General features: G+C 34.5%; 3 protein-coding genes and 1 pseudogene across 3 annotated transcripts; 1 reads left to right on the forward strand and 3 right to left on the reverse strand.

Moving 5' to 3' along the window:
- Positions 1–1714: 1714 nt before the first annotated feature.
- On the reverse strand, positions 1715–3393 carry LOC106434800 (ras-related protein RABG3e). The gene is made up of 6 exons (XM_013875655.3): positions 3159–3393; positions 2858–2884; positions 2649–2748; positions 2345–2491; positions 2045–2271; positions 1715–1966 (listed from the first exon to the last, which is right to left on the reverse strand). The coding sequence occupies exons 1-6, from the start codon at positions 3209–3211 to the stop codon at positions 1900–1902; spliced, it is 621 nt and encodes a 206-aa protein (XP_013731109.1). The 5' UTR covers positions 3212–3393; the 3' UTR covers positions 1715–1899.
- A 1223-nt stretch (positions 3394–4616) lies between these two features.
- On the reverse strand, positions 4617–6331 carry LOC106434805. Its single transcript, XM_048737569.1, has one exon. The coding sequence runs from the start codon at positions 5387–5389 to the stop codon at positions 4727–4729; it is 663 nt and encodes a 220-aa protein (XP_048593526.1). The 5' UTR covers positions 5390–6331; the 3' UTR covers positions 4617–4726.
- A 1154-nt stretch (positions 6332–7485) lies between these two features.
- Positions 7486–8097, reverse strand: LOC106434818. Its single transcript, XM_013875672.3, has one exon. It carries the CDS (start codon positions 8006–8008, stop codon positions 7775–7777), a length of 234 nt encoding a protein of 77 aa, XP_013731126.2. The 5' UTR covers positions 8009–8097; the 3' UTR covers positions 7486–7774.
- Positions 8098–11745: 3648 nt separating this feature from the next.
- On the forward strand, positions 11746–13021 carry LOC111200004 (annotated as a pseudogene).
- The last annotated feature ends 20 nt before the right edge of the window (positions 13022–13041 follow it).

Here is a 13041-nt window from a genome sequence, read left to right on the forward strand (position 1 = left end):
ACATGAAAAGAAGTTGTGACTTCTATTTTAATAAGTATAGATGATGCTCCAAAATCATAGGTAATATTTGGCGTCTAAACTCTTAGGTTCGTTGGCTTACTTTACTCAAGGCTAGACACTCCACGTCCTGATTTTCGAGGAGGCACAGCAATCTCTCTACTTCGATGCCGGTGGAGTCTCTGGCCACCAGCGTTGGGCTTCATGTTCCGTCCGTAGATTGTCACCCTCCTGAGTTCATCTTCTTCTTTAACTTCCCACTTTTGTTTCTCCATCGTCTCCTATACTGCTAGTGCTTCTTAAGATCTGCTGGTCGTCACCACATTCTCTACTCCTTCCTGGTCACCGGCGTCTCCCTTGTTTCATTTCTGGCGAGTGTCGACATTACACTCCACTTGTGCATCGTCTCTGTGCCCCCTTAATCATGTGCTCATCTTTCCCATCTCTATTGTTCTTACCATGTCTCCATCAGAACGGAGTCCAGCAACGTCACCTCTCCTTTGGGCTGCCGGATCCATCCTGTCCATCCGGCACACCACTACTTAGGTGGAGTCCATGTATTTCATAGAGAATCTTTGGGACATAGAATCGACAAGAGCTTGAAGGAAACTTGTGTCACTTCCTGTAAGAATATGTCATCAACATAGAAAAGTAAGTCCATGGTCTTGTTATCTATGTGGTATGTGAACAATGAAGGATCAGGTTACTGCACACAAAGCCAAAATCAATTTTAAAGTTGTTAAATGTATCAAACCAAGCCTAAAAGCTTGTTTGAGACCATAGAGAACTTTGGCAAGTTTGCAAACATAATATGGCCTTTATATATCAACAAAACCTATGCGTTGATACATATATACATGTTCTTGTAGATCACTATGCAGAAAAGCACTAAAGACATTGCTTGATTGTCCAGCCCTTAGCAGTGGCATTGTCAAGCTTAAGACGAATAGTAGAGGTTCTTACAATTGGACTAAATGTTTCCAGATTTTCAAGTCCCTCTTCTTGTTCAAACTCTTTAGCTAGCAATCAAGCTCTTAACTTTTCAACAGTTCCATGAGGTTTGAGCTTAATGGTACAAAACCCATCAACAGTTAGAGGAACCATCCATTTATGTAGCATGTGTGATATATATCTCTTGTGACACAACCTCATTCCAATCAGGTTTAAACCGGTCTGACACAAAAAAAACTATGAAGGGTGCTAACATAAAAGTAAATTGGCTATATTAGCATTGAATCTCCTTTTTAACTCTCTCTCTCTCTCTCTCTTTCTCTGAAATGAAGATCATCACGGGTCTTTATTGTCCGAATCCGGCCCATCCCACGCCAAGCCTGTACCCGCTCAAGTCAAGTCCATTCCTGTGTGGTCCGCAAAAATTTAGGTCTGAATCTTGCCTGACCAAACCCAACCGCACCAAGCTTTATTGAGCCAAGCCTGGGGGCAAGCCTTCAAATTGCCATCTCTTCTCTTATTGTCTTCCAACTTAAATTGTTTTCTAACTTGTATATTCGTTGTATTGCTCTTTGATAAACTCCAGTAAATTGAAAACAAATTTCAGGAATATAAATCGCTAACTCTTTATTACCCGTAAAGTGTTAAATCCCCAAGTGTAAATTAAATGAGATATCACTCGCCCATTTAATGATATATCCCATTGTCGTCGTCTTCAAGCTTACACTAAGGGAGATATCTCATGAATCATGATAAAATTGTAGAGTAACGAAACCATCGAGTCTTTTCATAAATGTAATGGACAACAACAACAACAACAACGGTAAACAACAATGTTATGGTTTATTTTATTTTTTTTTCAATAATTTACCACAGAACAAAACAGATTTACAAGACGGTAAAAACCTCGGAGACTGGTGGGGAGAGAGTAGTAAAGGTAAAAGAATCCTTTTAGCATTCACATCCTGTTGACCTCTGTGGATTGCTGGTTCCGACATCAATTGTGTCGGGCATGTACCTAAGGCCAATCATCAAAACAATAATAACCACAAGTTCTAAGACAAAATCTCTGATCCATCAAAGCATAGAAACTTACATTTCTTCCTCTTCTCCACTCTTCATTGCATTCTTGGTAATACACATGAATGCGTCTTCAACATTGGTGCCTTCTTTGGCAGAAGTTTCATAGTAAGGGATGTTTCCTTTCGAAGCACACCAAGCTCGAGCCTTCTTCTCTGAAACCACACGGCTGTTTCCACCATCCACATCGATTTTGTTGCCGATGACAACAAAGGGGAAGTTCTCTGGATCAGACGGACTCGCCTGGCAATAAACAAACATTAAAGCAATATGCTTTTCATTAAGCAAGGACAATGGAGCCTGAATACACACATACCTGGATGAGAAACTCTTCCCTCCAGTTGTTGAGATCCTCAAATGATTTGGCGGAGTTGACATCATAGACAAGTACACAACAATCAGCACCGCGGTAAAAAGCTACTCCAAGGCTCTGGAACCTTTCTTGACCAGCTGTATCCCATATCTATGGTCAAACAATAAAAAGGCAGAGATTGACTAAAAAGATCAGCCAGAAGCTCATAAAGTAATCAACTTTGTTCTGCCACTTAGGAGTGACATTCATACCAAGTGCAATCTACCCAAAGATAAAAAAAAAATAAAAGCGCTGAGACAAGACAAACCTGCAAAGTGAAGAGGCGGTCTTCATAGTGTACTTCCTTAGTCAAGAAATCGGCACCAATGGTGGCCTTGTACTGGTTGCTAAACTTCTTGTTAACATATCTGAAAACGTGGTGTTAAAGTAAAACAAGAACACAAACTAATCTATATAACTCAGGAAAGAAAGGAACAGATTCCATTGTAGCTTCCAGTTAAAACACCATTAGGATACTGATTCATCAAAGAGGTCTTCCCCACCCTGCAAAAATCAATCAATGAGAATTATAACTTAAATGAACGGAATCGCCACAGACAATAAACCCCATTTGATGAGATCTGATTCACGACTTGCCCGTGAGAGCTAAGTAAGTCTTTAATTGATTACAAGTTTACAACTTTACTAATTCAATTCCAAGTAGCTTCATAACAAGAAATAAACAAAACATCTAAGAGATCAGCCTAATTCAGATCGAATCCAATTAAAGATTACATAGAAAACACTAAAGAAGCAGAGAGAGAGAGAGTTGACGGACCCGCTATCGCCGAGGATGATGACTTTGAGGAGAGTTCTTCTACGGGAAGGCATCGAAATTCAGATTGGAGATGAGATTCAAACGATGGAGGGGTTTCTCTGTCTGCGATTTCTATGAAAGTCGGTGTTTGTTTTCTTCTTCTCTTCTCGCTTGTCCTTTGAGCATAAAGCTGTTGCTGCTCTGTCTTTTTAATTATACAAAAAGTGAAAATATTTTGTCGTATTTAATAATTATTTTTATTTTTGGGGATTTTAGTAGTTTGACTTTATTGTTTTGGGCCTTTAAAAAAAGATGTGAATAGCTAAATAAACAGAGTGTAACGTTTTATTATGGGCCAATCAAAAACCCTTTGTGGTCTCTTGAAGAATATCTCACTAATGCAAGTGCTATGAATTACTTCCAACATTACCTTCTTTCAATCGAAATTTGAACATCTTTATAATTTTCCTAAATATTTTGAGGTTTTTAGTTCATTCAGTGTTTATCGAATGTTTATATTGACTCTTGTTGAGGAATTGAGTTCCGTCAATTCCGCCTCCGATTGATTCCGGCGAACTTCACAAACAAATCAAGAACACACTCAATTGATCCGGTCATGGTGTTAACGAACCGCAACATCCGGTTAGGACCTTTAGTCCCCAACTTCCATAAATGAATTAGAACCACCTCCAACGAGTTTATACACGAAGATCACTCACCACCGATCAGTGGCGGAGCCACATGTAACGAGACGGGGGCCACTGAACCCAACAACATTTGAAAATTTAGTGTAATTTGTTAAAACCTAAGCTATATGCACCCATTTTAAATATTGTAGGTTAGTATTCATGCCCCCAACAAAATTATTTCCTGCATCCGCCACTGCCACCGATCACACTCGGTCTTTTAATAATATACAAAAACTGAAAATATTTTTTAATAATTTTTTTTTTTGGGATATTAGTAGTTTGACTTGATTGTTTTGGGTCTTTATAAATGTGGATAGCTAAAGAAACAGAGTGTAACATTTATTATGGGCCAATCAAAAACCCTTTTTCTTGAAGAAGACACAACTTGAATAATTCTCAGTAATGCAAATGTTATGAATTCAGAACCTCCAACATTACCTTCTTTAAATTTTGAACATCTTTGTAATCTTCGAAAATATTTAGGTTTTTTTGTTCGATCAGTATTTATCGTAGCTGTAATGCTTATATCGACTCTCTTTTTCAAAAAAAAAAACACGAAGCTATTGTTTTCTCAAGTAAACCAGAAAATTTTGGACTATTCGTTTTTCTTTTTGGGCAATCATCAAATCGGTTAAAAGAACTTTTTTTTTTTTGGCAACCATTTTCGGTTAAAAGAACTTCTAACATTACCTTTGCACTACTAGTCTTATTTGTTACCAGCCTCAACAGACTACTGTATTTGAGAATTGCTATGTTAAAACCGAGATGCCTTTCTAGATGAATAACAATATAATCCAAAGTGGAATCGACCTTTTTGTTATGTAATTCTGATTAGTGATACGAAACAAAAAGGAATTTTCTAAAATCAAAGAATTACCTAAAATGCCCTTTGAGTTTAGATCAGAAACAGAGGACTACAACAGAGAAAGAAACCAAGAAAGCATAGAGAAGGATCAAGAACCCAAAATAAAGAGCCCAATTCCTCTTAAACTTCCCCAAATAACTCTCCGACGGCTCTTGATACGGCACTTCCAGATCCCCCGCAGCAGCGGCGGCTGAGATCTCCTCCTCACCAACAGCGGTAGCTGCCACTGTCTTCACGAAGCGAAGCTTCTCCGTGGCGAGGCCGAGAGTTAGCTTATGGCAGCGACGCTGGTACTTGAACCCGTTGATGCAACGTAGGGTCTGTGCCACTGAGATGTAGAAGATGAGGTGAGAGAAAGAGAGGAAACATATTGGTGCCCAACAATGGCGGCATTGGAGACGGCTGGAGGGTTGAGAGAGGGAAGCGAAGACGACGGCAAGGAAGATGAAGAAGAGGGTGAAGAGGTTGTGGAGCTTCTTCTTTTGGTTGTCAATGGCTCGTTTTTTCTCCAGGGTTTTCTCGAAGTGGAGTTGGATTATGGTGTTTAGAGCTTGGACGGCCGTTTCTTTGGGGATATACGGTGGTCTTTGATGGTGGTGGGTCTCTTCCTCGTCGTGGTCCGCCATTGGAGGACTACAGAGAGAGAGAGAGAGATAAGAGAGTGGAAGTCTGTGTGGGTCTGTCTGGTCTGGGAACATGTGGATGCATCATCAGTTTAAACGGTCTGAAAAGTTTTTTGTATTGTTTTATAATTTTTTTTTGCATAATTTATTCATTTACATTATTGGATAATCGGTCTTTTGAATCTTTCTTTCTTTCTTTTTCGCTCAATTTAATTTTCTTTCTATTTTTAGTTTAACATTTTTTTTGTTTAAAATGTGTTTGATGAATCATCCAGATAATAAAATTTGGCTTATTTTTGCATAAAAGTTAAGAACCAACTAAAAAAAAATAAAACAGGTTCAGTTTTCTTACACTATAATTTTTATAATTCGAATTAAATATTTTTTCTCGTTGTTAAAAAAAAAACAAATATTTATTTCCGCAAATATAATAGAAGTATTTTGGTTATTTTAAATATAAATACAAGTACAACTGATAAAAACTGAATCTATATAATCTTGTTGTCATCATTATCTTCAAACTTAAAAGGATGGCTGGACGTTCTTCGTCGGAGGCAACTTGATTGCTTCTATTCTGACTATATCTATGAAGAATGGGGACTATTGAGGAGGTGAAGAAGATTGCAAACACTAACGAAGCTGAAGTACCACCACAGCACGTTGTTGGTAATAGCAGCATCTTCATTGCTTTGGAGATGTGAATGTCATCTTGACACTGCGTGAATAGAACAATCTAACAACTAGTTATAAGAGATTCAGAAACTTTTGTAAGCTGCCTATAGAGTGAGGACGTTAGTTGATCCTCACTTGTGGGAGACAAGGTTGGGTATGCACTTGCTCCAAGTTTGAAGGTGTATTGGTGAGACTCTTAAGCAGTGTGAGACTGGTTCGACCATGGATGTTATGGTTGCAGTTGCACAGACTAAAGCAATAGCTGGTACGTTAACATCAAAAACATTAATCTTATTTTTGATGATATTAATTCCTCCTTCAATCGGTGTCACTACCCACAATTTCACTATGACAAATAGGGGTGGGCGTTCGGGTATCCGTTCGGGTACCCGTTCGGGTTCAGATAGGATATTTCGGATTTTCGGGTATTTCGGTATAGAGGTGTAAAACCCATTCGGATATTTCTGTACTTCGGATCGGTTCGGGTATTTTTAGTTCGGATTCGGATTTCAGATCGGGTTCGGATATTCAGATTTTGAAAAAAAAATTTAAATTTTCATTTTTCAAAGAGAAACCAAAATAGCACTAAATCAAGTTTTTGTTCCCAAACTAGCACTCAAGGCCAAAATTCACAAAAATAGCACTCAAGGAGTGGGGTTTAGGGTTTAAAATTTAGGGTTTAGGGTTTAGAGTTTAGGTTTTAGGGTTTAGAGTTGAGAAGTGAGGTTTTGGGAATAAGATTTCAAATTTTGAAAAATAAAAAAATTTAAATTTTTCAAAAGATAAAATGCTATTTTGGCCATTTTAGTTTTTGAGTGCTATTTTTGTGATATAAACTTAAAAAGGTGTTATTTTGGAGATTTGCCCTTTTTCAAATTTCTTGTATTTAAAAATATAAATTTCACTTAACTTATTTTTTTTATTTTTAATAGATTGAATGATTAATAGATTTGGACATAACATTTTAAAACTAAAAAGATATTAATTTAGTTATTGTTTTTAAAATTTTTATGTAACTTTTTGTTAATTTTTGAAGTAAAAAACTTAACATGCATTTTAAATGAGTAGCAAATCATTTTTTCGTAATTGTATATATATCATATGAACTTAAAGTATATGTAGTATCAATATAAATGTTTTTTATAAAATGAGAGATGTAAAGTAGAAATATAAGGTTAATTATACATATGTTCGGTTATCTTCGGATAACCATCATGTTCGGGTATTATCTGTTCGGGTTCGGGTATCCAATCTCTTATAATTCAATACCCATTCGGGTATTTTGCTACTTCGGTTCGGATTTCAGTTCGGGTTTTTCGGATCGGGTGCCACTTCGGATATCGGGTAAAGTGCCCACCTCTAACGACAAATATCACATTTGATTTGCTAATTGCTGATCGGGTGTTGAACTAGTCAAATGTTGTCATAGAGACCGGAGAGGTTGCAACTCCCAACACAATCTAAAGAAGTAAGTTTTCATGCGCCCATTGTTGCAATGGTGTCATCAAGAAGATTGTATAGAAAAACATTTTCTGCATCCAACTCTAAGCCAAGCAAATACTTTAACGTATATATGGCATTGCTTGAGCCAGTATACATTACAAATACTTGACGTATACATGGCTTGAAGACAAAGTAGACATATATACTAAGTACTAACACTCGAAAGATAATCGATTGCTCAAGTTCTTTTCCAACTATAATGAAAACTGATATCAACAAACTACAAGTGAAGCAGTACATAAGAATAAGCAAAAGACAAGAGGCAAGAACTCCACTCTGTATTGTTCATCGTGTCTGCGAACGAATCTTGGCGAGTTCAGATTTAGCGTGGTCTAGTTGTTTCTCCGCATCGATTTTCACTTTCTTGGCAGTGGTGAGGAAGAAGAGGTTTCCGTTTTTCTGGTAGACACTTCGAGAAGAAGAGAGACAGCTCAATTCATCTAGAGCAACCTCGTGCCTTTTCGCTTCCTTCTGAAGTTCTACTTCGCGGGCAGAAGAAGAAGACGAGCGGCTCGACATGTTTCTCCGGCTGCGGCTGCGGCTGCTGATCTCTTTTAGGTTTCTAGAATGATCTCACAAGTCAGAATCTTTCTGGGTAAATCTCAATTTATTTAGTCTGGTATTAGTTTTTCTCTTCTTATTCGTTGCCAAGGCCCAATATCTAAGCACACAAAAAGCCCAAAAAAAAAAAACTTAAATCTTTACTGAATTCTCACAACCTATATGTTATTTAAGAAATTCTTATTGCTATTTTCTTTAATAAGGATCACACACAAAATTCTGAAGGTGCAACAAGAGCATGTTACAGAGAGTAATTATTAAGGGATATGTATCCCACATTGGAAAATCAATGGGACATTAAGTAATATATAAAGGGTTAGGGCCAATCCACTAATTGCCAATTGGTTTTGAGTTGGAAGCCCATAATAAACCCGAATCTAACATGGTATCAGAGCCAGGTTCTATTAAGTTAAACCCCTAATTAATATTAACCCTACCCGACCGGGTATATAGGTCGTAATTGACTCGCTCGACCGAGTATAACTGTCTTAAGAAGTTTCCGAGATTTCTGGCCGATAAGAGCCATCATCTCGAGGAGGGGTATTAAGGGATATGTATCCCACATTGGAAAATCAATGGGACATTAAGTAATATATAAAGGGTTAGGGCCAATCCACTAATTGCCAATTGGTTTTGAGTTGGAAGCCCATAATAAAACCCGAATCTAACATGGTATCAGAGTATTGATGAGCTTCCATGTTAGATTCGGGTTTATTAGATGTCCACTAACCTGGCTCTGATACCATGTTAGATTCGGGTTTATTATGGGCTTCCAACTTAAAACCAATTGGTAATTAGTGGATTGGTCCAAGTCCCTTATATATTACTCAAGTCCCTTTCATATATCCGATGTGGGATCTTATCTCCAATACCCTCCCTCGAGATAATGGTGTGTATAACCATTAATCTCGCAGAATCCATTATACCCCCTCCGAAATCATGCTTTATTTTCTAGCGATCTCGGCGGAACTGAGCCTTCTATGGGCCATCAGCTAATGGGATGATCGGACCACTGTCCGGGCCGGATTAATGGGTCAGGATATTGGGCCAGCTCTGATACCATGATAAGTTTCCTAGACTTCCAACTTAAAACCAATTGGCAATTAGTGGATTGGCCCTAACCCTTTATATATTACTTAATGTCCCATTGATTTTCCAATGTGGGATACATATCCCTTAATAGTAATACATACAAGTACAATGCTTTTATTTATTTCACAAAGTACTAGAACATGATATAATGAAGGTTTATTTTATATTAGGCATGGGCATTTCACCCAAGTCTGAGGATCCGACCCAAAACCGACCCGATCCGAAACTGGCCCGATCTTTTTACCCTATTAGGTCTTGTTGTGAAGGATCTGCGGGTCTTAGGTCCGACCCGACCCGAACCCGATACCCGAGTAGGGTATCCGAAAATCTGAAACTTCTAGTATATATTAGGTATATATGAGTGTTTCAGTTTATTTTTGGTATTATGGGTATTTTTTTAAGCTTCAGATTTTTGTTTTTGGATATGGTTTTGGTGAAGATGAGGATGGTAAGGTAAAGTATTATTTTCGAAAAAAGGTAATGGCATATTCGTGAATAACTAAAACTTCTAGGGTGAATAGGACAAAACAAAGTTTCAAAAAAAAACATAGGCTATTTTTGGGGTTGACTTGAAATTTTGAGTCATATTCGAAAGAACACCTAATTGTTTTTACGATTGATCATAAATTTTTAATGTCAAAATTTTAACAATTTTAGTAATTTATTGTTGTTTTAAATATTCAAAATATAAAATATACGAAAAAATCTTAAATTTTATTTCATGGTTAATGTAATTATTTAATTAATTTTAATAATCTCCTAGACTATATTTGCAAAGTGATTTTGCCACATGTCCTCTCTATAATCATTTTTACAAAAACAATGATGACATGACTAACAAGATTGATGACATGGCTTATAGTTAATATGACATGGACAATCACATTTATTACTGACATATATTTTTGGTAAACTTTATAGAATATGTCAATAACTAATACATTACATTTAATGTTGATTTATATTTTCGGTAAACTTTTTAAAATATGGTAATAATTCATAAATCATCACTGAAATAAATATATTGAAATATGCATTATAAATTTCAAAATACATTAATTAATTGTATTTTTATAATTATAAAATTTTTATTACTAATATTTTCAAAATTTTTTACATCTTTTTTAAAATATTAATAAATTGTTAATCGTAATTTCATTAATTTCTTTTAGATATCTACAAATTTTATAAATATTATTTAGTTATAATTTTTAATAACTATACAATTTTTATATGATTTTTAGTAATTTTATACAAGTTGATTTAATAAATTTAACCAAAATAAATAGATAAAAAAATTTATCTCGAATTTTAAATATATTACATATATATTACTAAATGTAATTTAAAATAAACAAAATTATTATTTTTTCTTAATTTTATGCTTAAATAATCAACTTTATATTAAATATTAGTCAAAAATAATAAAATATATAATATTAATAAATTTCATTTTAAAAAAATTTATCAACACCTAGTATAAAAGTAAACAAAATGATGGAGGATACACATATTGTTATTAAATATTTATTATTAATATCATTAATTGTCATATATATTAGTATTAAATAATTATGTATTTTTTATTTAAGTAAAGAATGAAAATATTAATTATACACTATTAATTTTATGATTAATTTAATGAAAAATATAATATATGTTTAGGTATACTAACATACTAGGTTAAGATCCGCGCCTTGCGCGGAATAAACATTATATATATATAAATTGTTTTATATATTATATGTTTATAACATATTATGAAATAATAAATATATATTGAATAATTAAAAAGTCATTATCTACTACTTATATAATTAAATTGGTGCAAACATATAAATAAATTATATAAATAGAAAAATATATTTTCTATTTGATATGATATATAATTAAATTTAAATGATAGTAACATATATATGGTATATTTTAATATTAATATTTATTAGATGATGCTTTTTGCTATTTTTTTATCATTTGTATCTGTTATAGCAAAAAGTCTAAATTAGTGATAACAAAATTTTCATTGTGGGATTAATGGTTTAAGTAATTTATAATATTTTAAAAAATTAAGTTGTCAATATTTTTCAAATTTTTTATCAAAAAAATGTTCAAAGTAAATTTCAAAATTAAGATATTTATATATTTTTATATGGCATATAGTTTAATTTAAAATGATACATATATTTATATATCTTTTATTTTTGATACTTATTAAATGAGACTTTCAACTTATATTATTTTTTAATTATTTGTACCATGTCATAACATAAGTTTTAAATCATAGATCACAAAATTTGAATTTTACACTTTTAACAGTTTTAGTAATTTATACTCGTTTTTAAAAATTCAAAATATAATATATAAATAATTTTTTAAATTTTTATTATATAGTTGCTATGATTGTTTAATTTATTTTAATAGCTTAAAATTAAACAAATATAATTATAATACACACTTATTTTATCAAATTTTTATTATTCAAAATCATTAATTGTCATATATATTTTAGCCACATTAGGAAATTCCGTAATCTTATTTAAGGAAATAATGAAGCACATTTAATAATGTATTTATTGTGGTTTAATAAAAAAACTTATTATATATTTAGATGGACCAACATATTTTTCTAAGGATTCTAAGAATCATTTTAGTGATGACATGTGGCTACAAAAAAATGTTGCAATGCTTCTCAAATAATATATAGGGGATTTCAGACATCACGTTTATAAAGCAAGAACCCTAATTCCGGGCATCACGGTAACATAAAGCTCAAACCCTCCTTCCATAGTAAGGGACACAGAGATGAGTAAACTGGGAAACACCCTGCTTTCGCGTTTGGTTATCTACTTGCTTGTTCTACCTCTTCTAGTCTCCGCGGCTGCCGAGGAAGAAAACGACTTCAGTTGCTCTGTTCCTGTAAATTCAGCTACGACACTTAAGTATAAGATCATAGCTATCTTCTCAACATTAATCGTTGGAGTTTTTGGTGTTTGTTCACCAATCTTTGGCCTCGATCTAGTTGAAGATTTCAAATTATTTTAGCCTCGTTACCGGCTCAATCTGCCTCATCGCCCCTTTCCTCCACATTCTTCCTGATGCCATAGAGAGCCTCACTAGTTCTTGCCTTGGAGATGAGCCAGCTTGGGGTGATTTCCCGATGGTTGGAGTTGTATCCATGTCTGCTATGATCCTAACCATGATTGAATCCTTCGCTTCATCTTATATGAAAAGATTGAAGAGTATAGCCTTTGAAAATAAAGAAGAAGAAAACAAGAAGGGTGATCTGATTCATGTTCATAATCAAAGGCAACATGATCACAATAATATTAGACGCAAGCTCCTAACTCATGTATTGGAATCAGGGATTGTGGTTCATTTGATAATCGTAGGAATAGCTTTAGGAGCATCTTCAAGTGTTAGCACCATTAAGCCTTTTATAGGTGCAATAACTATACGTCAATTGCTAGAAGGAGTTCGTCTTGGACGTTGCATCCGGTTGTTTAAACGCTGCAGCTGCCGGAATATTATTTTACATGGCGACTTTTAGTAATTACCCTGTCGATTTTCATTGTAGTTTTGACATGTTACTAGGTTGTTGTTTGGTTTCTTGCTGTCTGGGTGCATGTCTCTTTTAGCTCATTTGATTTTTTGAGCAATATTAGGGGATTTTTAAGATTATTTTAGACAAAAATGTGTATTTAATGTCCTAAACCCAAAACATCAAACCAGCCCCGCGTATAGTTGTTTTGATTTGACCATGTGATGGATTCGTGCTCGGACCCTCCATTCATTTTTGCGTTTGTTATACTTGTGAGTTGTGACCTCTCTCTTTGTTATAGTGGATGTTTCTCTCAATTGTGGGCTTTAGACCATTTTCTCTGGCGCTTCGTGTTGTCACA

The sequence above is a fragment of the Brassica napus genome, chromosome A8 (genome assembly GCF_020379485.1).
Source record: "Brassica napus cultivar Da-Ae chromosome A8, Da-Ae, whole genome shotgun sequence".
NCBI classification, from domain to species: Eukaryota; Viridiplantae; Streptophyta; class Magnoliopsida; order Brassicales; family Brassicaceae; genus Brassica; species Brassica napus.

What these genes read in the sequence shown, in the direction of transcription:
- LOC106434800 (XM_013875655.3), bottom strand. Translation starts at nt 3,211, where the DNA reads ATGCCTTCCCGTAGAAGAACTCTCCTCAAAGTCATCATCCTCGGCGAT. An exon ending in AAGACCTCTTTGATGAATCA is followed by an intron (nt 2,749 to 2,857) that starts GTATCCTAATGG and finishes CCACGTTTTCAG; the next exon opens with ATATGTTAACAAGAAGTTTA. An exon ending in ACCGCCTCTTCACTTTGCAG is followed by an intron (nt 2,492 to 2,648) that starts GTTTGTCTTGTC and finishes GTTTGACCATAG; the next exon opens with ATATGGGATACAGCTGGTCA.
- LOC106434805 (XM_048737569.1), bottom strand. Translation starts at nt 5,389, where the DNA reads ATGTTCCCAGACCAGACAGACCCACACAGACTTCCACTCTCTTATCTC.
- LOC106434818 (XM_013875672.3), bottom strand. Translation starts at nt 8,008, where the DNA reads ATGTCGAGCCGCTCGTCTTCTTCTTCTGCCCGCGAAGTAGAACTTCAG.